Source organism: Triturus cristatus, chromosome 12 (genome assembly GCF_964204655.1).
Source record: "Triturus cristatus chromosome 12, aTriCri1.1, whole genome shotgun sequence".
In the NCBI taxonomy this organism is placed as follows: domain Eukaryota; kingdom Metazoa; phylum Chordata; class Amphibia; order Caudata; family Salamandridae; genus Triturus; species Triturus cristatus.
Window position 1 is genome coordinate 403,312,159 of NC_140595.1, and position 25,793 is coordinate 403,337,951.

Consider the following 25,793-nt stretch of genomic DNA (forward strand, 5'->3'; position numbering starts at 1 on the left):
TCGAGCTCTTCGATTCCGGATGGTCTTTTTCGATCGAAAAGACTTGCAGGCGGGGCAGTCTCGAGCCTCGTGTTCGGGAGAGAGGCAGAGGTTACACACCTGATGGAGATCGGTGTGGGGAAATTTAGACCCACATTTTGGGAACTTTTTGAAGGGAGTCCTTTCCATCGGCCGAGACCGGAGTCGAGGGAGGCCCGTAGGCCGGTGCCTGGAATCGAAAAGTGCCGCCAAGAGAGATGAAGAAGATTATTTTTTTGTCTTAAGAATCTCGATGGACGAGGATTTTCCGTCGAAGGTCGAACTGGAAAGGTTCGAAGCCGGAGCACGAAGTATCACATCCGAGCCCGATGGCGGAAAAAAACAATCTGAGGATGGAGCCGAAGCCCATGCGCAGTACGGACCGAAGGAGGAGTCACTGAACTCGTGACTTCCAAAGACTGTCCAAGAAGAAAAACAAACTGCAAACATCCGGGCCCAACACCAGATGGCGATCTATGCAAAAGTGTACAATCTGCAGCTCATATGCCTCGAACATAATGTTTAGTGCCTCTTATCTCTCCTGGTCTTGCTCAGGTAGGACAAGGCGGACGCGACTTGTATTAATGACCACACGGGATGTTTGCAGCAGGGATAAAGGCTTGACTGGTACCCAGCACGTGGCAGCCACTGGCTGATTGTCTGCAGGGTTATGGTTTCAGCTGCTAATACCTGCACTGTAACAACGATCAATTAAAGAGAGCCTTTCAAGCGAGCATAGGGACATTACAGAAACTCGAATGAGACCGAGAAATTTTAATGTTTGCTTGCAGGCAGCTGCAAAGGACTGATTGTCCGGGTCCCTGCACCCTGAAGCTATGTCACCAGGAACGCTTCAAAAGCAATTTAAAAGAGATTAGGCAGGTGGCAGCGGCTAATAGCAGGGGAGCACTACATTCAAATCTGGGGACAGCAGCTCTGATCAAGAAGGGCCCATGGGAGGCCAACGTGCATATTCTGGGGCCCGAGGGCTATTATTTTGCATTTTATTACTGAAAATGAATGATTAAAAAAGTGCCAGGACAGAGTCTTGGAATTCGGAAATGCATTCAAAAGAGTATATGCAGGAAAAATCTAAATCAAAATTATATAGTGCTCCTTTCTCTGACAAGGCGCTGAAACTCATTAGTTTTCAGCACCAAACACTATTCAATTTTACAGACTGCTTGCTAGAGCCACGTTCAAAGCACCGGCCTTGGAAGGTTGAATAAATCCGGCGCCGCGCATGTTGAAAAAAGAAATTCAAATAATATCATGCGAAGCTTGTGAAAGTTTAATTAAATAAATATAACATCCCAGGAAGCGTGTGCTCTAAGCATCCCCTACATGTTTTAACAATCATTGGCCGTGCAGCCGTAACGGGGCAGTGAAAGTATACAGTGATCGCGAAAGTACTGTCAGGTGTGTCCGGTCTTTCATAAGAAGAACCCCTACCGGCCCCCTCCAGTGCCTCTACAGCCCTTGCCCATCATGGGTAAGCCGTTCGAACCGGTCTGTTAGAGACATACTCTCCTTTCTTTTCGGATCTGCTGGGGTGACCTCCTTGGTAGAACACCGAATAGACACCGTACCGGGGAAGTTAGTCAAACAATGCCCCTATCGAATACCAGCTGCTCGACGGGAGGCAGTCTCAGAAGAAGTAAGAAAAATGTTGCAAATGGGAGTGATCCGTCCCTCTAGGAATGAGTGGTCATCCCCCATTGTAATGGTCCCTACACCGGACAGATTTGTCCGGTTTTGTATTGACTTCCGCCAAGAGAATCATCTCCAAACTGGATGCTTACCCATTGCCCCCACGTGAATGGGGGATGCCCGATTCATCATCACTTTAGATCTCACTAAAGGCTATTGGTAGGTGCCTTTATGCAGAGTTGATCAGGAAAAGACCGAATTTTTTCTACCCACAATGGCCTTTTTAAATTTACCGTACTCCCCTTTGGACTCCATGGGGCTCCCGCAACCTTTTAAAGGTTAATGAATAACGTCTTGCGCTCGCATCAAGCGTACTCCTCGGTGAATCTGGACAACATTGTTATCTTCTGTCCGACCTTGGAAAAAACACCTCGGAACATTGTCGTCTGATACTCCAGGAGCTACAAGATGCCGGCCTGCACATCAAAGCGAAGAAATCCCGTGCTGGATTCCAAAAAGTTAATTATCTGGGATATCTGCTGGGTAATGGGTGCATCGAAACCCAAGGAGAGAAAATAAAGGCCATCACGAAAATACCTCTCCCTACCACAAAAAAAAAAAAAAAAAAAGGGGGGGGGGAGGTAAGGGGGTTCCTAGGCCTCCTAGGTTATTATAGGAGGTTCATTCCCAGATACTCCGAGAAAGCCGCTGCCCCCCCCTTACTGACCTGCTAAATAAAGGTACCCCTAAAAAGGAGCTTCTGAACCCTTCAGGGCTTGTCCTAGAAGCATTCCTGCAACTAAAAAACGCAATAACTAGCAACCCTGTCCTAATCTCCCCTGACTACACCCGTCCTTTTATCCTGCAAACCGATGCCTCCGAGATCGGCATAGGGGCAGTGCTCACCCAGGTCTCGAAAGACGGATTGGAGCGGCCCATCCGGTTTATCAACCGTAAGCTCTTCCCTCACGAACCACATTACCCTGTTGTGGAGAAAGAATGTTTGGCTGTCAAGTGGGCCATTGAAAAACTCAGGTACTACTTGGAGGGGGAACCGTTTCCTGCTGTACACCGACCATGTCCCTTTGGTGTGGATGAGCAGGAACAAGGGCAACAACCCTCATGTGATGCACCGGTTCCGGTCTATTCAGCAGTTCGCCTTCGAAGTGAGACATCATAAGTTCCAACGTTGATTTCCTCTCCCGCATTCCATTCATCCCCGATCGGGAAGACTCCAGGGGTGGGGTGTGTCAGGGTTCCACCCCCTTAGACCCAAACCAGGTGTATCAGACATTGCCTCATGGGACCGTCCCTCACTTTCCTTTTCAGCCACCGGATTTCGACATCAGCCTTGGTTCCCAGGACAACCGACTCTCAGCGTATAGCTGGCCCTTTAAGACCCAGGACCTGAGCATCCCCTGGAGGTGGGACAGTGACTTTTCAGAGGAAGATAAGGAAGGAGGCTCCAATCCGCAGGTTGTCCAATACCGGAAGGAGGAAGAAGGCGGAGAACAACGGGACAAGTCGGAGAAGCGGATCGTGAGATAAATTGAAGAAGGACCGGGAGGTTCGAAAGCCACTGATGAGAGCCATGGGGAAAAGCCAGGAGGCCACCGACTTCATGCTGCGCCCTGCCACGTTCCTGGAGGGACGCGACTTGATCAGGTGCGTGCACGGTTTCTGGGAGCAGGGAGGAGAGGGGAACCAACGTCCTCTGGAGGAGAGGGGAACCAACGTCCTCTGGAGGAGAGGGGAACCAACGTCCTCCGGAGGAGTGGGAGGCTTCGCCCAAGGCCCTCTGTAGAGAAGCCGGGAGCGTTGCTTGCTTGGCCCACAGTTCCCTGTACCTAATCGGTGGTGGCCCCTACCCCTCACCTTCCATTGTGCTCAGTTGGGTGCTATATCCCTCACTCCCTTTCCCCAGGGTTGGCGACAGCTGGTACTAACAATAGTACATTTTCCTTCTGTTTTGTTGTCCCAGATCCACCCGCACCCCGGCAAGGCCAACGACCGACGTCAAGGAGAAGACGCGATTCCCCCGACGATGACGTTGCATCTCATAACCCTGAACATTGTGCATTTCGGTCGTTCTCTTTTTGTTCTCGTTGCAATAAAGGAACTCTTTACGTGCAACCTGTGGTTGAGTGCTCCCTGCCCAGCATCACAAGGTTTCACGGAAAGACAGGGAGCCCTACTCCTGGGTAGTACTTAGAAGATGGTGTTTTTCATTGATCCACAAGAGACTGGTTTGGTGGAACAGCCAGGTGAGGGGAAAAAAAAGAAATTTAGATAAGGCTCAGTCCTTTCTTTTTGCAAAGCTGGGGAACAATTCCTTTGGTATAATTTTGGACATAATTCAGCTTTGGGAACGAGGAACTCCCGTCATAGTGCTGAAAAAAGATGATCTAATATATGCAGGAATTCTGAAAAGATTTCATTATTGAATTGGGGAATTCTGCCAGTCATTGCTGGGTTTAACTTATATAAACCATTCTGCTTCTTAGCACTGAGAAGCACTAAGGAAACTGCCTTGAGTCAAATCCTGCATGCTTGTGTCTGGTTAAGCAATGTGGGGTGTGATTCCTGCAGCAACTTACATTTTTGACTTTTAAAGGCTAATTTCGATGGCAGGGGAACTGATCGAGAGAGAACTAAACTAGGAGGATCCAGTATCTTTCCAGGGCAAATACTGCTATTGTGGAACTTTTCATTATTTGAACCCATAGCTCGGTGTCCCATGAAAATTTCCTGGATGGGTTTGAAGGTTTGGAATACTAGAACATAAGTAAAAAAGAAATATATAGAATTTTTTTTCTCCATATTTTGGGTGCTGGGACAAGGTGCTGAGGCTACATGTCAAAGGCACAAACTTGGCGGGCAAGAATATGTGGTCTGCCCTATTCAGATATTTTGTTAAATGTATAACTGCGTTAGTAAGACATCGCAAACAAAGTAGCTATTCATGTTGAATTCTGCCACCTATTCCCTTCAGATTCAGCCAGTTGATGGAAATCTTTCTGCAGGTTGGAATCTAAGTAAAAAAGTAAACCACAAGGACAAAATGCCAATGCGTGCCCAATTACACAGTAATATTGATGGATACAAGGTAAGTCTTGCTGAGCACTTCAATTTGGTTGAAGGTTTTGGAAGGACACAAAGTCAGCATATCTGAACCTGTGAAGAACTGCTGGTCCACAGTATACCACCTTGACCAGTTTGTGGACTTTGACTTCGAGAAACATGACTAAGCCTATGATACAAACCTTAACCAAATTAAACTATGGAGCTCTTGTTGCCTGCTCTCCTCTTTGGAAAGCTGTTTGGGGTGTATAGGACCCAGTCAAATGACGCTTTTGCACACTATATGTTGGATTCTAGATTAGTCGGGAGAAAGGCTAGGAAGTCAATGCATTGTTATGTAAAACACAGATCTATTGAGAACACCTGAGGTCAACCCTGGCAGGAAGGGCGCAATGCTGTAGACGTTCCCTTAGAAAGATGCATGTTAACTATGTACACTACACAAAAACAACTTTACACCAAAAAAAAAAACATCAAATTAGTAAAAAAAAAAAAAATTTAAATGCACACAAACCCAAAAATAAGGAGATGACTACGTAAGATTCTGTTCAAGAAATCATTAAAATAATATCTCACAGAACGAAAGAGGTGCAAAACGTCACTGCTCCAATCTGCATAGTATTAAGTAGTAGTAAGAGAGGCCACTCTTCTACCAAAAAAGCAGTTACCACCACAATTATAGCCCACAGGAGGTACATGGAAGCACACTCAAAAGCCTCCAAAATTCAGGTTGGTGGATACGTTTCCCTTGAAGCCCCTAAAAGTCGTAAATTGCTGGGGGAGGCTGAAAGGTTTCAGGCCAGGAGGGAGGCTGGCTCAACTATTCTCGCCTGCCAAGTCTTCAGCACATGTCCCTGTGCCAATTTATCAGTTCATTCTTCTTAAAGAAATCCTTTTTCTGTCTTATTGACTTGAGGCTACATGGGAGTGCAGATCAGTACTCTTCCAGAGAGATACAGCAACTGGATATTACTCTTCTTCCTACAAGTCCAGCAGTGTTATTAGGTGCTGGCTTTGGGAACCCATATAGGAGTCACTTATCAGCGATACCTCCTAACCTAATCGCATGAAAACTCCCAGAGCCAAACCAATCTTTATTAGAACACTTGCTGTTTTACTGAAAACAATTCAAGGATATTTTGCTCGGGAGGTCTTTCAAGACCCAGTGTTAGTGTGTCAAGCTATGAATTCCCTTCCTTAAACTGTCCCACTATGAAGAAACTCCTGTAGACAACCAACCATGGTGGATTCTGAGGCAGGGTCCCCATCTGTTGTAGTCCGAGGCAGTTTGGCTTTGAACAGACACCAACAAACCCCTTCCTCTCACTAGGACTAATGTTTACTACAAGCATGACAACTATCAGTTTCCAGATTATTCTTTGTGATGTTATTATCCACTCCCCTCTCCCACATTCAAAGATGAATAGGGGCAGGTGGCTTGTGTAATTAACTCATTCATGTTCGAAGACAGCTGGTACAATAAGCCTATTTTCTCAAAAAGCTGTGTCACACCTTAACCAATAGTTATTTAGTGCTTATCGAGCAGGAAAGGCCTTGTAGAATCAAAATAATTATTGCGCGGGCAGTCAGGCAAAGAGCAGGCTTCAATTAAATTGCCCTTGCAGAATATTTAACAAATATATATGTTCACCATTGAAATTGGCGTTGATAAATATTACAATGGTGCCCTGGTATTTTTGTAGCGTTTCTGGAAGCCGCTCAAATTAAATAATAACTTTTATTCCATCTGATTTTACCGCAGAAAAAGCTACCATAGCTTATACAGCATATGTTTGCCATTGTCAATGCAGGGTAATAACAGTCTGAAACATCAGCCTTGACCCACCATTGGGCATTGCGTAACTATCACTCTGTATGCCAATGCACTAATTTGAAGTATCTTGGAAGATGTCAAAAGTAGTCTTTAAAAATGTCAGAACAGTCTGTTTACATAGGTTTGCTACAGTTTGGCTCGCAACAGTTCAGAGTTGCAATGTCACACTTGAAGTCATGGGCTAAATTCACTCATGCGAGTGGTGTGAACCTATAAGCAGCCCACATGACATTAAGCTTATATGCCATAATCCACAAACTAAACCATATATCTGGGGCCTTAGTTAAAAGTTAAAATACACTTATTGGGTTAGCTATAATTGCCTGACTATTAGGAGGTCTAAGCACTGGGAATGGTTCAGAAGTTTTCCAGCGCACAGAATCAAAATAAGCATGTAAATCCAGTATCATATAACAGAAACATCTAGGAAGACAACGCAGAAATGTGAACTGCCTACAGTGATATTATAGTGAGTCCAAGACTTCTATATCATCACTTTTTATAACTGTATCATTATATCCTTTGTCACTTTAGTATCTTTCTAATAATTACATTTTACTCTTCTCAACTAAACAGATTTGGAAATGTAAACTTAACTGTAAGGTTGTTCCGATACACATGTACTCACCTCTGCTAGTGCACACTACCAGGGATGAAATTGGGATGCCTTACACACTTCATTATACTTTTAGGTACCAGATAGTTTTGACTGTGCGAGAGCTCAGCAACGGTTCATAACAAGGATGATGCATCGCTTTCCCCCAGTCCAAGAATTCAGTTTTCTGTAGCATCTCTCCCCAAGTGAAGGTCTTTTGTAATGAGAAAATATGCTAGGAGGAGGTTTGCATTATATTCTGTATGATGAAAAATGGCATACAATTTAAAGCTTCTGCTGCTAAAAAAGTAGTTGTATTTGCCAAATGCTTCTCCTGCTTTGCCCATTTAAAGTACCTTATAATCACAAAGTCAAAACTGTCCAAGCCACCCCCAATTATGGCTCAAAGAACACAGCCACACAACTAATACGCTTGCAGGGTCAGGACTGATCATCTTACAAGTGAACTGAATACATCTCCCAGTGCACATTCTTACTTATATAGTTCAAGGGTCTTGTGCATCAGAATTGGCCTACTGTGTGTCATCTGATTCTTACCCGGAGGAAGTCCTTAAGGCTTTTGATGGCATCACCACCAAGGTAGGGTCTCTTCTACGCGTTCCTTCAAACAGGACGGTGTCATCGGACCCCAGATGGTTCAACCCACTATGCTCTGAGGCAGCAAGACAAAAGATGCCCTAAAAGCCACTCCGAGAAACCAACCTTTGATTTGCGCCCGTCGCCTCGAATACAAATGAGCATTGGCCACCCGTAAGGGTGAATTGAAGGAGAAAAGGTGGAGAGACCTTCTGGAAGCAAGCAACTTGGGGAATAGTGCAAGGTTTTGGGGCATTATTAACCAACCTCTATTTGAAAGGGCGGGGGACGGAAAAGTAGGCACTAATATAACGGAGGACGAACGGGTGTCTCACTTTCAATCCATCTTCGCCTGCCCCCATGGCTCACCACCAACTCCTTGGTAGGGCCAACACCAACGATCCTGTAATGTATGAACAGAAAGAGGTGAAGAAGGGTATTTTAGGGCCGACATGCAACAAGGCCCCAGGCCCGGATGGTATTCTCCCAGATCTTTTCAAATCAAACCCACTTTTATGGGCTCTGGTCCTGATGGCAGTGCTCAATGCGGCGGGCAGCATTGGTTGCCCGGTCTCCTGGGACACCTCGACCATTGTGCCGGTCTTCAAGAAGGGCGATCGCACCTTGTGTTATCGTCTGATCTCCCTTCTTGATTCCGTGGTTAAGGTTGTGGGTGGGGTGTTATTGGGAAGATTATCCTCCTGGGCGGCAGAGAATAAAATCATCTCAGACATACAATACAGGTTTCGCCCAGGGCGGTCTACCCAGGCCCAATGCCTTACCCTGTATATGAAGTATACAATCGCCCGCCAAGGTACAATCTACATGGCCTTCAGGGATCTTTCCTCCGCTTTTGACTGTGTCAATCGGGGGAAATTGTGGCAATCCATGATGGCCATGGGGGTGGAGGATAACTTGGTTGATTTCCTGGAGGATCTACATAGGGACACAAAGGCCAATATTAGATTTGCCAGGGATCTTCGTGTATCCAGGGATTTTAAAATAGAGAAGGGGGTTAGGCAGGAATGCATCCTGGCCTCCTCCTTATTCAATCTATATATCAACGATCTGGAAAATTCCCTGGTAAAAACAGGGGTCGATTTCCCTTACGTGGGACGATGGGGTCTGCCCGTCCTGCTTTATGCGGACGACGTGGTCCTAATCGCTAGGACGACAAGGGGACTCCAGACCCTGCTTGATACATTTCGAAGATTTATGGAAGATCGTGACCTTGCAATTAATAACTCTAAATCCTATATTATGTAGTTAGGGATCCGCCCAAAGAAACAGTACCCTTTCAAAGTGGGTAATGAGAATGTTCCGGTGACCACGATATTTTCTTACCTGGGTGTCTTGGTAGATGACCGGTTAAACTGGGGGGCCCTGATCAAGAGGAAAAAAGGGGAGGTTATAAGGGCAAATGCTGCAATCTTCAACTTTGCTGCGAAATTGGGTAGGCACCCAATCGCAGCAATGTTGAAGATATACCAGGCCAAAAGTGTTGCCATTGCTAGTTATGGGAGTGACATTTGGGGCTATGTAGCAACTGATGCTTTGCAGGTGGCGGAGAACGTTTTTTAAAAACGCATTTTAGGAGTGCCCAGCAGAACATCAAATTTGGTAGTTCATGAGGAACTGGGGGTGACTTATATAGGGGATACTTTGGCTTTGCGCCCCTTGTTGTTCTGGCTTAATGGCTTGTTAAATAAAGATCTAGTTCTTAACAATCAGATTTTAAGAGAGAACATGAGCCTTGATCATATGACACGCATTCCATGGTTTAACTAGATTAAGGGATGCTGTGAAGAGCTGGGACGGCCGGACTGGTTTTTAAAACCTGATTCGATTACCCTGAAGGATATGGAATTTGTAAAGAAAACTTTCACTACCTAAAAAAAGTTTGGTAGAGAGGACTTAGAACTTGGAAAAACTAGTGTTGACAAACATATGGTGCTCAAAACATCGCCATCCATTGAGCCCTATCTTTTGTGGCCACTTTCATCTCATGAGCGGTTTCTATTGATCAGGTTTCGTTTAGACTATTTTCACTTGATGCTTGCTGTCCCTAAAGGGAGCTGCAGAGGTCAGGTGTTAGCATCCTGTGGCTGCGACAGAGTGTCTCCTCAGGATCTGCTACACTTCATGTTTTTTTGTAAATGTTATGAAGTACCCCGCAGATATTTTTTAACACCTCTTTAAAGAAGCTGAATTTTATCCAGGTCCGCCCAGCCCTTTATCTACAATTGTTGAAACCAAAATGTGCATCTTTTATAGTAGGTTTTTTGAAATCGTCATTGCGATCCCGGATTTGTACAGAGGGCTAGTAAACCCCTATCATTGGCAGGCACTCCTCTTGTGTGCTTTCCGCGCCCAATCAGTCTTTTGTACCAGATGTATATATTGCTGTTTTTACGGGATTTTTATTTATTTTTACTGTTATTCATTGTATGTTTTAACGGTTTTATGGATTTATGCAGCTTTTATGGTTTTAATTCTAAAACCGAATAAAGTATACTTGATTGATTGATACTTTTATAGCAGTCACCTCAAGAAGCCCTCGGCAGACCAGATGGACCTGAAAGACTATCGGCCCATCTCCCTCCTTTCCTTCGCAGCCAAAGTCACAGAGAGACCCATCAACAGCCAACTGACCACCTACACCGGAAACCACGCCATCCTCGACTCCTCCCAGTCTGGATTCCGCAGCAACCACCGCACCGAAACCACCCTCCTTGCCGCCTCCGATGACATCTGCATGCTACTCGACTAGGGCCACACTGCAGCCCTCATCCTACTAGACCTCTCCGCAGCCTTCGACACGTCTCCCACCGCACTCTCGCCGCTAGACTCCAGGACGCCGGGAAACCGCACTCTACTGGATCCAATCCTTCCTCACCGGCAGAACCTAAAGGATTAGACTTCCACCCTTCCTCTTCGAACCCACAGAGATCAACTGCGAAGTACCCCAGGAATCCTCGCTCAGCCCCACATCTACATGGCACCCATCGCCAGACAGCACGGGCTCAGCATAGTATCTTACGCCGACGACACCTAGCTCATCCTCTCTCCCAAGAAGAACCCCGAGGACACCAGAATCCGCTTTCAAGAAGGAATGAAAGACGTCACACCCGAGATGAGCAACAGCTGCCTAAAACTGAACTTGGAGAAGACCGGGGTCCTCGTCCTTGGTCCCTCCCCCACGTCGTGGGACAGCTCTTGGTGACCCCCTGCCCTCGGAAACCCACCCACCCCGACGGACCACGCCTGGAACCTCAACATCATCCTAGACTCCTCCTTCACCATGACCCGCCAGATCAACTCCGTCGCCTCGACCTGCTTCAACTCCCTCCACATCCTCCGCAAGACCTTCAAGTGGATCCCATACAAATGTAGAAAGATGTCACCCATGCTCTCGTAACTAGCAGACAGGACTACGGTAACGCCCTCTACGCTGGAATCAACAAAACCCTGCTACACCAGCTCCAAACCATCCAGGCTCGTCCTCGGAACCCCACGACACGGGCACATGACCCCCGCACCTACGAGACCTCCACAGGCTCCCCAACGAGAAGTTACCTTCAAGCTATTCACCCACACCTACAAATTCCTCCATAACATCGGACCCAAATACCTCAACGAAAGAGTCTCCTTCCACGTACCCAAAAGGGACCTCTGCTCCGCCGACCTCGCCCTGGCAAAGACCCCACCCATCTGCAGAACCAGAGCGTGCGGAAGAGCCTTCTCCTATGTCACAGCAAAGACCTGGAACAAGCTCCCAGTCAACATCAGATACTCCCCCACTCTGCACACCTTCAGGAAGAACCTCAAGAGCTGGCTCTTAGACTGATCTGGACCTGCACCCCCCACCTCCGCGCCTCGAGACCCTCACGGGTGAGTAGTGCGCTTTATAAACCCCTGATTGATGAATTGATAAACCTGGGGACACAGTCTCAGTCCAAAGGTTACCCCGGGGAGATAAGTGGAGGTGTTTTTTTTGTTCTGCTAGCCAAAATTGACTATCTTTTTTGATAGGATTTCAATCTATGCAGATCATGAAAATTGTGATAGAAAAATTACTTACCAACCGCTATTCCTGGTGGCCCTCCCATAAGACCTCCCATGAAGGCTGCTGCGCCAGCATAGAGTGCTCCCCGTGCAGAATGCTTCACTGTAGCTTTAATTTTATCAGTCTCAGCGACATAGCACAGAAGTTCCATGACAGCTTCTACCTCGGCAGCAACCATGTTGAGATAAAAGATCCCCTAGAAACAACAGATACAGAACTTGTTAGCATCTTTTCCCACAAAATATAATTCTCATTATTTTATATTACAATTGGGAATGCATGGTCAAGACAACATGAGATAGGGTAACCTTCTACCTGATCGGAGTATTAAGCTTTAGCCTGAGTGACTGTCCGAAAACAACTCTACAGCACACTAAATCCATTTTACAAAGCGTTTACAACTCCCTGGATCGGCCCATTTCTAGGCTTCAAGATGAGGATTTTAGATGTTTGAAAAAACGCGGTAAATGTGAGCTTCTTTCATAGATGAAGAGATGGTTTGTTCCGCCCCAGGTTGACTTGTATACAAAAGTCTGTTCTATCTTTGGGGCTCAATTTCAATGTAAGGAGAATGCATAAAAGGAGCCTGCCAGTACTATGAAAAACTGGCACTAGAGCACCCCATTCACACAGGCAGCCATTACACAGACAGACATACTCTTGTATAGGTAAAATCTCCACAGCTACATAGTTACCACCTCAACCTGCCATAAATTTGACATGACTTCAATATGCACATTATACCGTACTGTAGAATTTATATAGCTTTTTACACCCTTAATGCGACCACAAGCAAATCACAAGGAGGCCAAATCCTATTACCTTTGGCCATTTCAGATAGGTCGATTGTTCTCAGATCCTAACTCCGTGTATAAACCATTACAATAGTTCAGCCCTGCGAAGACGGTTGAACCTACAATGAAAGAACTGCGATACAGCAAAATTACCTGCAAGGTCTTCCTAAGGAGAGAGCAATGATAAATTAAGTTGTTCTCTAAAGCATATTGTTGCAAACCCATTTCGAAATCACAAATTGCTTGCATCTGCTTCACCTTCTTAGCGGTTCCAGCATAGGAGTGGGAGGGGGAGAGGGGGTGGGTCGAGGGGGGGTACGTCAGTGAATGATCATGCTTCCCTCTATAATCCTTTCTTGATTGACTGAAAGGAAGCAAGACAGAGAACAGATGGTTGCCACCAGTGTATCACTGTACCTAAACTCACGAGGAACCCAACCACATAGCTGCGTGTTGGTGCCGAGTGGGTTTGTGAGGGGCAGTAGGGGCACAAAGAGATATAGATATATACACACACAAATTACAAGTAGCCTAAAAAAATCAAAATCGTATTTAAGGAGAACAGTATACATGTTGCAATGTACAGAATTTTTTTGCAGGGCTGTGAAGGTTAGTGGGGACGAATAGTGACTCTTGACGAGACACAAGAGCTAATTTTACCTGTGCTGATGGCAGAGTGACAAGAGATCAAACATTGAGAGAGCCCATTAGTTGTGAGGCAAACGCGGAGTCCCTTGGAGTGTGGCCTAGCTGTGTGCTTGAGTGTCATCCTTAAGAACAAGGCTCCCACTATGGCCATTTGGAATTGTGAAGACATAATGTGTCCAGCAACTGGAGTTAAAACTCTAACATGTCACTTTAAAGTTACATTTTAAAGCAGCCAGACAAAGTAACCAGCTTTGAAATTAGAGCTTAAAATAAAGGGTTTCACTTCAAACAGTCGGCCGGTTAGTGTGATGTTCATGTGTATGTGTGTAGGAAACAAAGAGCAGTGCAACATTTCTCTCCTAGTTACATGAGTGGGGCAGAGAGCATGTGCATGCAGAAAGGATGTTTTAATATCACATGAAATCTCATAGTATAAGTAAATGCTAGATTATAAACTAAACAAAATTCAGCAGTCACTGAAATTAATGACGTTAAAAATGAAGATGAAAGAATTGTCGCATTGAAAACTGATAAATTGAGAGCTTTCCCACGTTTTACTAAAAACTTTACAGAATGCGTGGAAAAAAGAATGTCATTCTTCCCGAATTATATTTTTCAACCTTGGAAAGCAATTAAAATAATCCACGGACAAGGGAATTAATCTGGAGGTAGTGCAATAGGCACACATAAAAAAAAGCATACAAAAAGAATTTGCAAAACAGCCTTTACAACATGACCGTTACCACACACTTTTATTCCATATATGTGTATACTTACATTTTCGTTGTAAAAGCATATGAGTGGTAAATATTTTCGTGGTAAAGGTATATGCGTTCTAATGGATGTGTTGTAAAGGCCATTTCATCAATGCTAATATAGCTTTGCAATTCATCCACTCATCGCTGGTTAAAATAATGACGGGAAAAAAAAAAAAAAAAGTGTTCTAACCAAGATTCTGAGATGTTTGCGGATTGTGATATCTGGACATTTAGGGCCTCATTACAAATGTGCTAGAAACGACCCGCCCAACTTTTAGCAAATGGCATGCTAACAACAGCAGCCAAAGTAGAACATCCTTCCCTGGATGTAGTCTCAGTATCTAGTTGTCAGCTGGGCTACCATTAGGATTGTCAATCTCTCCGGGTTATCCAAGATTCCGTGCAGGACTAGCTCATACATCCACATCTTTATATGTTTGATCCAGGGTATTGCTAGTTGCTTATCCATCTCTTTTACTACAGCAATTGCCTGTTTCACCAGAATCTGGGATTTACCCATCCAGAGCTTCACCCAATAGATTAAGGGTGGGGGGAGAACTACGCTCCGCCAGCGGTGTGTGCAGAGATTTCCCTACTCAGCGCTGTGAACGCAGAGTAAAGGGCAAAACTCCAACTCCGCAGCAGAGCTAGCCAGCCCCCCCCACGAAATTGGCTCCCCGCCTCCATTCCCCCTAATAAAATACTTACAAGGTAATTTTTTTTTTTAAATCCACTTACCTGTATTGCGGCATCCCCGGGCTGCCCTCCTCCTCCTCGCCGTACATTCTGCAAGAACTGTGCAGGATTTATTTATTTTCCTATTAATTGCAGCCTCAACATGCTGTAGGGACATCTGACTTTTCACTATTTGTGGGGTCCATGATAGATTACTAGCTAGTCTCACGCACAGATAATCACAATCTTTGACGTGCTCCAAATTGCTGAGTCTGAACATCACATTACCTCAAGAGCTTGTGTAGCCGGAAAGTCATTTTTGTGACATTGATTGGGAGGCCAAAGTTGACACAAGCAACCGAGGATCAGGTTGAGTTTTCTGTAGACCCATAGGAGTCTTAGAAAGTAGCAGTGTGTTATCTGTGTAGATGATGGCCAGAATCCGTGGGTCTGCTAAGTATAGCGTGTCAATTTGTTGAGTGTGAACAAGGTTGACACACCCCTGTCGCACCCCTCATTTGATGTCTCTGCGGCCTGTCCCACCTCATTTGTGCATAATTTCCGCTGTATAATTTTTTCAATAAATGCAGGAATTCCAATAAGACCCCATCTTCTTTAATACAAGCCATAACCTCTACATGGGAATCAGATCAAACTAGGATTTTACATCCATTAATACTACGTACAGATGCCCTTAATTGATGGAAGCAGTCTTCCAAAGAACAAGTAAGAAGAGAAGTACCTGATCTGTAGTACTCAAGTGTGCTCTGAATCCTGCTTGAAAATTAGACAAGATTTGGTTTTCATCCACCCGGTTTGTATCTTCAGCAACAGCTGTTTCCTGAAGATTTTTTGGGCATTATCTATCAAACTAATAGGCCTATATTTGGGCGGGTCACACTTGTCCCCCTTTTTAGGTCTCGCCTAGCGATGCAGTGTATGCGCAGCTCGCTTGCGAGACTATTGTCGTCGGTTTTGCTTTGGAAGCGGGGTGGAAGCTCCACCCATGCTGGTTATTGGCACGCGTCAAAAATGCGCGCTTTTGATTGGAAAGGAGGCATGTTTGTTCCCTCTCTGTCCCCCGTTTGCCGCGCCTGCTTGGACAGGAGATGTGCACGCATACGGCGTCTCTTTTGCTCGCGGCGTTTCAGCACAATGCGCGCATGGCGAGCTTTAACCTTCTTTTGTGTGGTATTCTCTCATCCAGAGTTTCGCGGTCTCGCAGCGTTTCAGCACATTGCACACATGATGTGCTATCACTTTCCGTTCCTCCCCCCCATCTGGCCCCTCTTTCTTCCATTGTGTGCCCGTTCTGGTCAGAGCCCGGCGTGGCTATGGACGGACGCTGTACGGGTTTCAAGCCGCTGCCGGAGGTGTCCCCGGCTGGCGGGAGGATACCGACTAGGAAAGCAGACCAAGAGTGGTTTTCTACAATTTCCTTGCTTCCATGTGCATTTCGCTCCCTTTCAGCACATCACGGCCGTTCCGTCTTTTTAAACTGCCTTTTCAGGTTAACTCACGCAATAGTTCTGGCTGGTTCTGACTGGGACTCTGTTTAAGGAGGTGTGCAGTTCTCACTCTCGATAATGGTCTATATCGATAAAAATCAGGTTAGAGGCTAGAGTTCACGGAGGCTGAGAGCAGGTTTCGGGTTAGGTGGGTTTTCCTAGCCCCCGGCTTTGGCGTCAGTGTCACTCAGATAAGTGAGCAATAAAGTGATGGGAGAGAAATGCTTGAATTGATGTAACCACAGGCGTCCCAATTGGGTAATATTCCACTCCATTGTTTTAAACAAGATTAACAACCAAAACAGCACATGTCCCTGGGGAAGTCTCGAGGTGAAGTGTGATTCAGGATCTCCCCCCACCCACCTCCCAGGCAGTTTTAGGGTTTTGAAAGTAAGAAGCCTTGAACCCGAATTCTGAAGTATGATTCAAGCACTCCCCCCCCCCCCCCCCCCCACCCGCCTCCCAGGCGGTCTTAGGGTTTTGAAAGTAAGAAGTCTTGAACCTTAATTCTGTGGCTCTTTTCCCCAAGCGCTCTGTAGTTAAGTTAAGAAAGATTTCTCTAGCGCTGTATTGCTATCAGTATGGACTCACATCGCTGTCGGGTTCTGGTACTTGCACTTCCTAAGAGGTGAGGATCGAGCTATTTCAGTCTGTACTTTGTAAGCTCAAACATGGCTTTAAGTGGGCCGGGGCCCTCTGGGTCTCAGACTCGGTAATAGCTAAAAATGGGCATTGAAACAGGCCCATATCAGGCCATCTGGTCACGTCCTTTGTTGTAATGGCAAAAACACTGATTCTTCTGAAGAAGGAATGTACGAACGGTGAGGGACTCTCAGCGATTTAAGTCCTGTTTATATTTCACATGTTGTACTTAATCTTGCATTATGCTAAGAGTGTTAACTATTTACAGGATGTCGTACTTCTGTAAAAAAAATAAAAAATAAAAAAAACACCACATTTTTTTTCCATGCCAACAGGTCTCGCTATTGCGAAATTTTGAGCTATTGGTGTTGTAAACAACAATGCCTTTGATTTATGTGTTTCAAAAACCTGCAATAATAAAAGTTATTGTCATTTACAAAACCAATAGGTCAAAGTTTTGAAAATGCGAGACCTATTGCATTGCAAATGCTTGTTTTAGATCAACTATCTTTTGTTGTGACCAGTTTTCTCCATGTATTCCCTTCCCAGTTCTCCTTAGCTGTTGCCTGTAAGTTCCTGTATAATTTCCTCCCTTCTGATATAGCAATTTTGTATTTGTATTTTGTTGTTGTAGAGCGCTACTGTCACCCAACGGGTATCCTGGCGCTAGACTGAGATGGTAAAGAGACTTTTAACCAGCCAAGTAACCACATACAAACCAAGAAAAATACTGAAGGTCGGCCGGAGGAGCAGAATCAGGAGATCAGGAAATCAAGGGCTTCTCCCTAGGGAAAAGCCAAGTTTTTAGGCTATGCCTAAAATCCATCAGAGAGTTAGCCTGCCTAATATTCAGAGGAAGATCATTCCAGCACGGTGATGCCACTGTACTAAAGGCCCTGCCCCCCCCATCCTGGCCCTCTTAACCCTCCCAGTAGTTAGCAGAGAAGCATTTGAAGAGCGTAGAGTCCTTTGAGGCTTATACCAGGACAATTTCTCCTGCAGGGGGGTTGGGCCGAGACCGTGTGCCGCTCTATAGACAATGCATAGGGCTTTAAACCTGACCCTTTCCCTTATAGGAAGCCAATGGAGCTCTTGTAACGCCAGTGTGGTTGAAAATCCACGTTTCTTATTCAGCGCCAATTTGGCTGCCATAGACTGGACCCTCTGCAAGCTCTGGAAGATGTAAAGAGGAACTCCTAGGTACAGAGAACTGCAGTTGTCCAGCCTGCTCAGGATGATACTACGTACCACCAGAGGTCTTTTCTCCGCTGGCAGAAGAGGTAGAATCTGTCGTAGGGCTTTCAGGAGAGCAAAGCAGACCCCCACTGTTTTTTTTAACTTGAGAGGCCATTTGGAGATTATCGTTAAACATAACCCCCAGATTCCGCACTGTTGTCACAGGGACAATGGGTTCCGCCTCTGGGGCCAGTCTGAGGTCAAAAGGCATATCACGTACTCCTGCAGAGGAACAGTAGATCACCTCTGTCTTTCCTCCATTGAACTGTCTGGCGCATACATATCTGGAAGTCATCCATAGTCAGAGCACCCTTCCCCTCCAATGAGAACACCAATTGGGTGTCGTCTGCATAGTTGACGAAGTCGACCCCATGCGACTTGATTATAGAGATTAGTGGCTGCAGGTAAATATTAAAGAGGATGGGGCTAATGGCCGACCCCATGCTCCACCAAGGTCCAGCTGGAGGTGAAAGGGGACAAGGTGACCACCTGTTGTCTCCCTGTGAGATAGGATTGCATCCACCTCATGACACGTCCCTTAACTCCCAGAAGCTCCAGTCTATTCAACAGAATTATAGGTTTTGATTGGCTGTCTTTCAATGGTTGCCAAACCATTTGTCTTGGTACTATGAAAATGTTTCCTGATGGATTCAAATAATGTGTTAAATATGTACATAACAGCCAAATCAGTTTGCTCTTGCTTGCCAAGTAGACTTAAAGCAGAAGCCACGATAGCTTATATGCAGGCAAGAGTGGTCAAAATGGTCATTTTACTCTCTATCCGGAGGATTTGATCTCCAAATTCAGTGTGCTAGGGGGGAGCAGGTATTAATCAAATATGGAATATTCCTCGAGGGCTAGGGTATCAAGGTTACTGCCCAAACTTTCAATAACCTTCATATCCAGGACTATAGGCCACAGGTTTAGGTCAAGTAGTAAGGGATCAATCTGACTTCTAAAATTAGCCCTATTCAATGTGTAATTATCCCCGGTCTTGAGTTTGTGAGCTCATTGTAACATGAGGGATGCTGTCTGCAGTGCTACAGTGGTTTTTCTTTTTAGAGTGGGAATTTATCTTGGGATGCATCTTTCCTCATCGGACGTGTGTTACTTTGAAGTCAAGACAAGCTAACTTTCACTATTGAAGTTCTCCAAGGCATCTTCCAAGGAGAGTAGAGTTTCTGACTCCTGGCTTGGGCTAGAAAAGCAGTTGTATATATTCAATAGTCTTGTCACAAAAGGCTCTTTAGCAGTATTAATATCAAGACTCAGAATATCTGAGGACTTAACATTAAATCTTTTCATCCTACATCCCAAAATGGTCTTAATCCATAGTCTTAACCCACCAGATGGTTAACCCGCAGGTGAACACCTGGCCTCTATGCTATAATTTGTAAATCCTGACCCATGTCTCTTGAAACGCACATATGAAAGCTATAAAAAAGCCTCCCCATTCTGGAACAGTTACTTTAGATTTTATCTAGCTACATTCCATGAGAGAATATTAAATTGCATTGTGTCCCCTGTGGGCTGTATGTGGGTTGAAGTTGGATACATTTCTCCCAGTAGTAATCCTACATGCCCGATTCCCCATTTATACGTTCTAGGGGCTTAAGGGGATATAAATATCTAGTTGAGGTTACATATTTCACAGATAATACTTCATGTCCCATCTTAAGTCAATCAATCAGGTCCTCATCATGATGTCTCTCAGGGAACACAATTAAGTGATCATCTTATCTGGGTAACAGGTGACATTTTACTAAGAGTATGTACATTGTGAGAGAAGTCTTGCTTAGTGAGGGGGATTAAACTTGAACTGTATTGGGGAACCTTGGGGGGAGGGGGAGAAGTTTTCGCCAGTCTAGATTTACTAGTCCATTTGCATACTCCTCTTTGCATAGCTCAAAAAGCATTGGCATAGCCAATAGGTCTCGCCTTTGGGACCTTATAAGTGTTTAGCCTGAATGGTCGATGTTGTTGCACGAAGGATATTGTGCTGCATAACTAAATACTTATAAGGCCCCAAAGGCGAGACCTATTGGCTATGCCAATGCTTGTTCCTAATGAGTGGATTTCGTGCCTTTGTCCCATCCGGGCAGAAAATCAATAAGTAAACAGGCGGGCCTGTTTTCCCAGGTCCAGGGACGGCTCCCTGTGATACACAGCAGATACACTCAGCCGATCAGTCGGTGAGTCCTGGAAACCAGCTCTGAAACCAAGGCAAAATATGGCAACGAACCAGTATTATTAATAAATACGACAATCGAGGTCGCGGGACAGAGGGAGGAGGGTTCGTGCTGACCAGGAGGCCTCTCTGGAGATTTGCTCTAATATGGCGGGGAATATGAGTGAGTCACACCCGGCTCCTCACGTCACCCTGCGAGCACCGACGGCCTGAGGTGAGCAGGGGCGGCACCTCCTGCAGCTGAACACAGGCCTCATTTGTCATCTGGGGGCAGTAACAAAATGAAGAGTGTATGAACGGGTCAGCAGCCTGTCTAAGCGAAGAGCCCGGCCCTAGCCGGCGCGCGCACACACACAAACCCTAGCCAGAGATACACTCACGCGCGTTCGTGCACAAATGCACACTTGAAAGCACTATCACTGACGCACATGACATTATTTTGGAACAGAAGGAAGATATTGAATAAACGTAAATTTACTCACGACCGCACCTTCCATTTTTTTAAATTATTTTTTTCCGATTCAGCGCCAGAAGTGAAAGGCTCACGGGAGACTGGAGGGATGTGAGCCAGATTTGCAGGTGGGGCACATATTTGGAAGAACTAATTTCGAGCCCGGAATTTATTTTTTCATCAGCCCCAGAATAAAAGAGAGACCGGCAGAAAAGGACGAAAGAAAGAGGAAAAGAAAGACGGGAAGACAATGACAGAGTGGAAGCAGGTCTATAAATAACAAGCCTGAAAGTATGAAATAAAGTTGGTGCAGGGAGTGTGTGGCGGTGGATGAAATGGGCACAGAAAAGACTCGCACACCAAGCTTGGGCTTGTGAAGAAGACAGTCTCGGTCAAAACGTGTTGCCGTTAAATACACTTGGAGTTCAAAAGTGACCCAGGTGTGCGAATCTTATCTGTGGGCTTATTGGCATCACGGAATTTCCTTTATCTACAACTGGGCTCCGGCACCCGGACGTCGCACCGACCCGGTGTGGTGAGGGATCAGCTCTGCTGGAAGGAGATATACAGATTATATATATATATATATATATATATTATAAGTGACACGGTTTCATAAAGCTAAGTGACATTTTGCTTTTTGTGTTTAAATATAATCTACTTCCGTATATATCGACGGCGTGTTAACGTCTTGCGCTTGTGTACGACAAAACGCTGCTAAACTTGTGTTTGCACTTGTAATCAAGGATGCTGCATTTGCACATATTATTGCTGCTATCATTTGAATATTTGCACCCAGTCTCCCTCCCCCTTTTTTTATCTTTTAACCCAATTTGTATGACCTATGAGATTTTACCTCATAAGCGTGAAACCGGGTTTCTGGGAAAAAGGTGCAACTGTACACATTTTGTATGCGCGTTTAATGTTTAACGCTTTTTTACAGTTATTTATGTATTTAAGCTGTGCACATTGGTTTTTTTTTTTTTATGTATTCAGCGTTTGTTAACATTTAAACAAAAGGAATGTGGCCATAACCTTCAAATATGTTTTCTATGACTATTTGCTGAACTTTGCACGCGACATTGCACTAGCACTTTAAATGTTTGGCTGTCTATCACAGCGTCATGTGATCAAGGCCTCTTGAGGGCCGAAACACATCATGGCGGAGGTGTGTTTTGTTGGATTCAATAAATAACCCTGCACTTATCTCATGGGTCCGTGTTTGTATTTCCAGGAGGAATTGGGAGGTTGCAGACAAAGTTCCTTGCATCAATTTCACCGAGTTGATTCTTCGGTGTTCCACGGACCCCTTCTTCAACTAAGGGCCGAGCTGCAGGATGCTATCTTCTGGTAACCCGGAACCATCTTGTGTTCCTGATCGGATCAGCAACAGCAGTCCTGGACAGCCTGATTCTTCACTACCGACAGCCACAGGCAAGCTTGCTCGTATTCAAGGAATCGAGTGCTTCCGTGAAGACTTCGAAGGTAGGAATAGCGGCTCAAAAGTCCGGTGAAGAAGTGTGCATGTCGGACAGAGGTTGCTGCTATTCAGTTTGCTAGCTGTTTGTGACATTGAAAATTTTAATCCTTGCTGTGGCAGACATTTTAAGGGACAAGGAATTTAGGGACTGCAACTCCCAGACTGCCACGTATTGCCTCATTTGAGCCGTCCAATCAGGACATACGATATTGCCCAATTAGGAGTTTGCAGCCCGCCTTGTGCCTTCTGACCGGAACCGCCTCTGAGGAAGAGATTGACTTGAAACGCGTCAGGTGGCGGTCAGCTGCCGTTGAATGAACTGGTTTGCCATTCTGCCCATACCATTAAAATGCCTTGCTGGGGAACAAGAGGTCCGTGTCTCGAGTGCTGCTCGTTTCTTTAGAACACCCCACGTGTCTTGATGTATGAGCGGTTGTTCTGCCGCTGAGCTGGCACCACCCCAGGTGAAGGGGGCCACAGATCTTCGTGACTGCGGGGATTGCTTGTGGAGCACGGACTATGGATTGAGGGCAGATATGCTGGCTGGGGCTCATCCAGAGCTTGAGATTTGGCAGACATTTTAAGGGACAAGGAATTTTGGGACTGCAACTCCCAGACTGCCACGTATTGCCTCATTTGAGCCGTCCAATCAGGACATACGATATTGCCCAATTAGGAGTTTGCAGCCCGCCTTGTGCCTTCTGACCGGAACCGCCTCTGAGGAAGAGATTGACTTGAAACGCGCCAGGTGGCGGTCAGCTGCCGTTGAATGAACTGGTTTGCCATTCTGCCCATACCATTAAAATGCCTTGCTGGGAACAAGAGGTCCTTGTCTCGAGTGCTGCTCGTTTCTTTAGAACACCCCACGTGTCTTGATATATATATATATATATATATATTCACTGAAAAAACCATAGGTTTCACACATGTTATAGTTAGCTGGACATTTTACTGATAAAAAAAACAATGAAATTCCCCCGTTATAGTTACTGCAGGCAACTATAACTCACGCGACCGCAATCCTCTGCTGATGCTAATACTGTATTTAGACACTTATTTGCCCATGTCTTCTTCCATTAAATTTTAGCTTTACATATATTACAAATATTTTTTTTTCATAAAGACACATATGTCATCAGCAGAAGACTGCGGTCGCGTGAGTTATAGTTGCCTGCTAGTTGGCCCTCAGTATTTAAAGAGAATGAATTCCCCAACTTACAACTCGTCACGGGCACGTTTGCACAATGGTGAAGGAAGGAGGCGTGTCCTGAGTTGACATGTCTGCAAACATGCCCTGTGGCGCGTTTTAAGTTGGAGATTTAATTGCTCCTCAATCCTGCGAGTCCCTGGGGGCCAACTAGGCCACCAAGTACCTCCAGTATGCACCAGAGAGCTGCGTTGCAGAGAGGAGTTCAGAGGCCACGCCCCTTTTTACAACACTCTGCAACGCAGCTCCGTGGAGCTTACTGGAGGTACCTGGTGGGCTAGTTCGCCCCCAGGGACCCTCAGGATTGAAAAATAATTAATTCCCCAACTTAAACCGCGCCACAGGGTGTGTTTGTACACATGTCAACTCAGGCCCCGCCCCCTCCCTTCACCACTGTGCAAACGTGATGAGTTTTAAGTTGGGGAATTAACTCTCCTTGAATCCTGAGGGTCCTGGGGTCCAACTAGCCCACCAGGTACCTCCAGTAAGCCACACGGATCTGTGTTGCAGAGTGTTGTAAAAAGGGGCGTGGCATCAGAACATCTCTCTGCAACGCAGCTCCGTGGCGCATACTGGAGGTTCCTGGTGGGCTAGTTGGCCCCCAGAGAACCCCAGTATTGAAGGGGATTTAATTCCCCAATCTAAAACACGCCACAGGGCACGTTTGCAGAGTGGTTCCATGAGGGGGCGGGGTCTAGGCACACGTCTTTTTTTATTTTATTTTCGGAAGCGGGACTGTGTAGCCTGACCCCCAATGTCAAAAACTAAAAAAATATTACTGGGAAGAGGGCTGTGTGGGCCCCCCTCCCGTGCCCAATTCCGGGCCCCGGGGTCCCATCCCCCGGGGCATGGGCTTTTTTTAAATAATATTATTTTGGAGGTGGCTGCATGGCCCCCCTCCTAAGGCTATTCATGGCCCAGGGGACCCCATCCCCGGGTCTCTTTTCCATTTAAAAAAAAAAATAATAATAATAATAATATACTATTGGGGAGGGGGGCCGCATGGCCCCCCTCCCTGGCCACTTGTGGCCACGGGGGACCCCAACCCCCGGAGCCTGCCCACCTCGTTGGGGAATCGTGGGGGGAGCCCCACTGCCCCCACGGTCCCAGTCGGCTCCTCGCCTCCTGCGGGAGCCGGCATTGCTTTTCCACATGGGGAGCTGCTAAGATGCAGCTCCCCGTGTGGAAAAGCAATTTGCTTTGGTTTTTGGAAGAGAGAGCAGGTTTCCTGCTCTCTCTTCCAAAAACCAAAGCAGTTTGCTGTGACAGGGCGGAGCCCCCCGGGGGTGGTGGTCCCCGGGCAGTGTGGGGGGGGGGGGGGGGGGGATTGGGGCCCCCCTAACACTTCCACACTTTTTTTTGTGCATGTCCCGGGGACTTGGCCCCCCGGGGCTAATTAGCAACGAAGCGAGGGAGCCCGCGGTTCATTTTTTTTTTTCTATCGGTAGGATCCACGCACCCAGCGCGGATTTTGCCGATTGTTATAAAAAAAAAAAAAATCATTTGGGGCCATGTGGGACCCCCTGAGCAGGCCTAGGGGGTCAGGGTGTTTCTACCCTGCCCCCTTAAAGCGTTCTGCACGTTTTTTCTTCTGTTTTCTTTTGCCTCAGATGGCTGCCAACACTTCCTGGTTTGGAGTGTTGACAGCCAATTAGCATACAGCTCGTGCTCGGCAGGGTGCACGGATCCACCGTGCCCATAGATATATCTATGATTTTACTTTTGATTTCCTCAGGAACTACTGAATGGATTTACACCATTTAACCAAAAGGCACGACTCTGAAACAAGGGCTACCTTTCTGCCAAATTTGGTGTAATTCCGTTCAGCAGTTCGGGCTGTAGCTGCGATTAAAGGTTCCTAAGGAAAATTGCATGGGGAAAACACGTTTTGGGACCCTCCTTTTTTCTCAGCCCCCGCTTGACGAATCACCCCGAGACTTTCAGGATAGGAGCGTACAGGAGCACCCCACCAGTTTTGAAAATTTCGCGAAGATTCGTCAACCGGCGCCAAAGTTATTCCAAATAGAATGTTGCGGATTTCCTATGGATAATAGGTCCTAACTATAACTACCTACTGGTGACTATTTGCGTTTTGTTGCACATTTCGACAAAGCAGCTATCTGTAATTGCCTATTGAGATAAGACCAATATTAGGTGTAATATTCAAATATTTGAATTACTCTGTAGTGGACATGTTACCATTCTATTTGCACTTGCATTTCATTCAATGACAGTTGCCAATTTACTGTTGATTATTACTAATGGCACTTGCCCTCTTCCCCATTGGTTTCTACTAGATATTGAGTATCTCAATAGTAGTTCTTGCATTTACATTCTTAGCCATTTCTATGCTCACTGGCATATT

The 25,793-nt window shown here is 45.8% G+C and overlaps 1 protein-coding gene across 3 annotated transcripts in view; it reads right to left on the minus strand.

Annotated features, from left to right (window-relative positions):
• Nucleotides 1-25,793, minus strand: part of C12H19orf12 (chromosome 12 C19orf12 homolog) — a 120,247-nt gene that overhangs the window by 82,825 nt on the left and 11,629 nt on the right. For all 3 annotated transcript variants that reach the window (XM_085639882.1, XM_085639884.1, XM_085639883.1), the window contains exon 2: nucleotides 11,857-12,037. In XM_085639882.1, coding sequence (XP_085496008.1) covers nucleotides 11,857-12,019 — 163 coding nt within the window. In that variant the 5' untranslated portion in view covers nucleotides 12,020-12,037. The remainder of the gene's footprint in view (nucleotides 1-11,856; nucleotides 12,038-25,793) is intronic.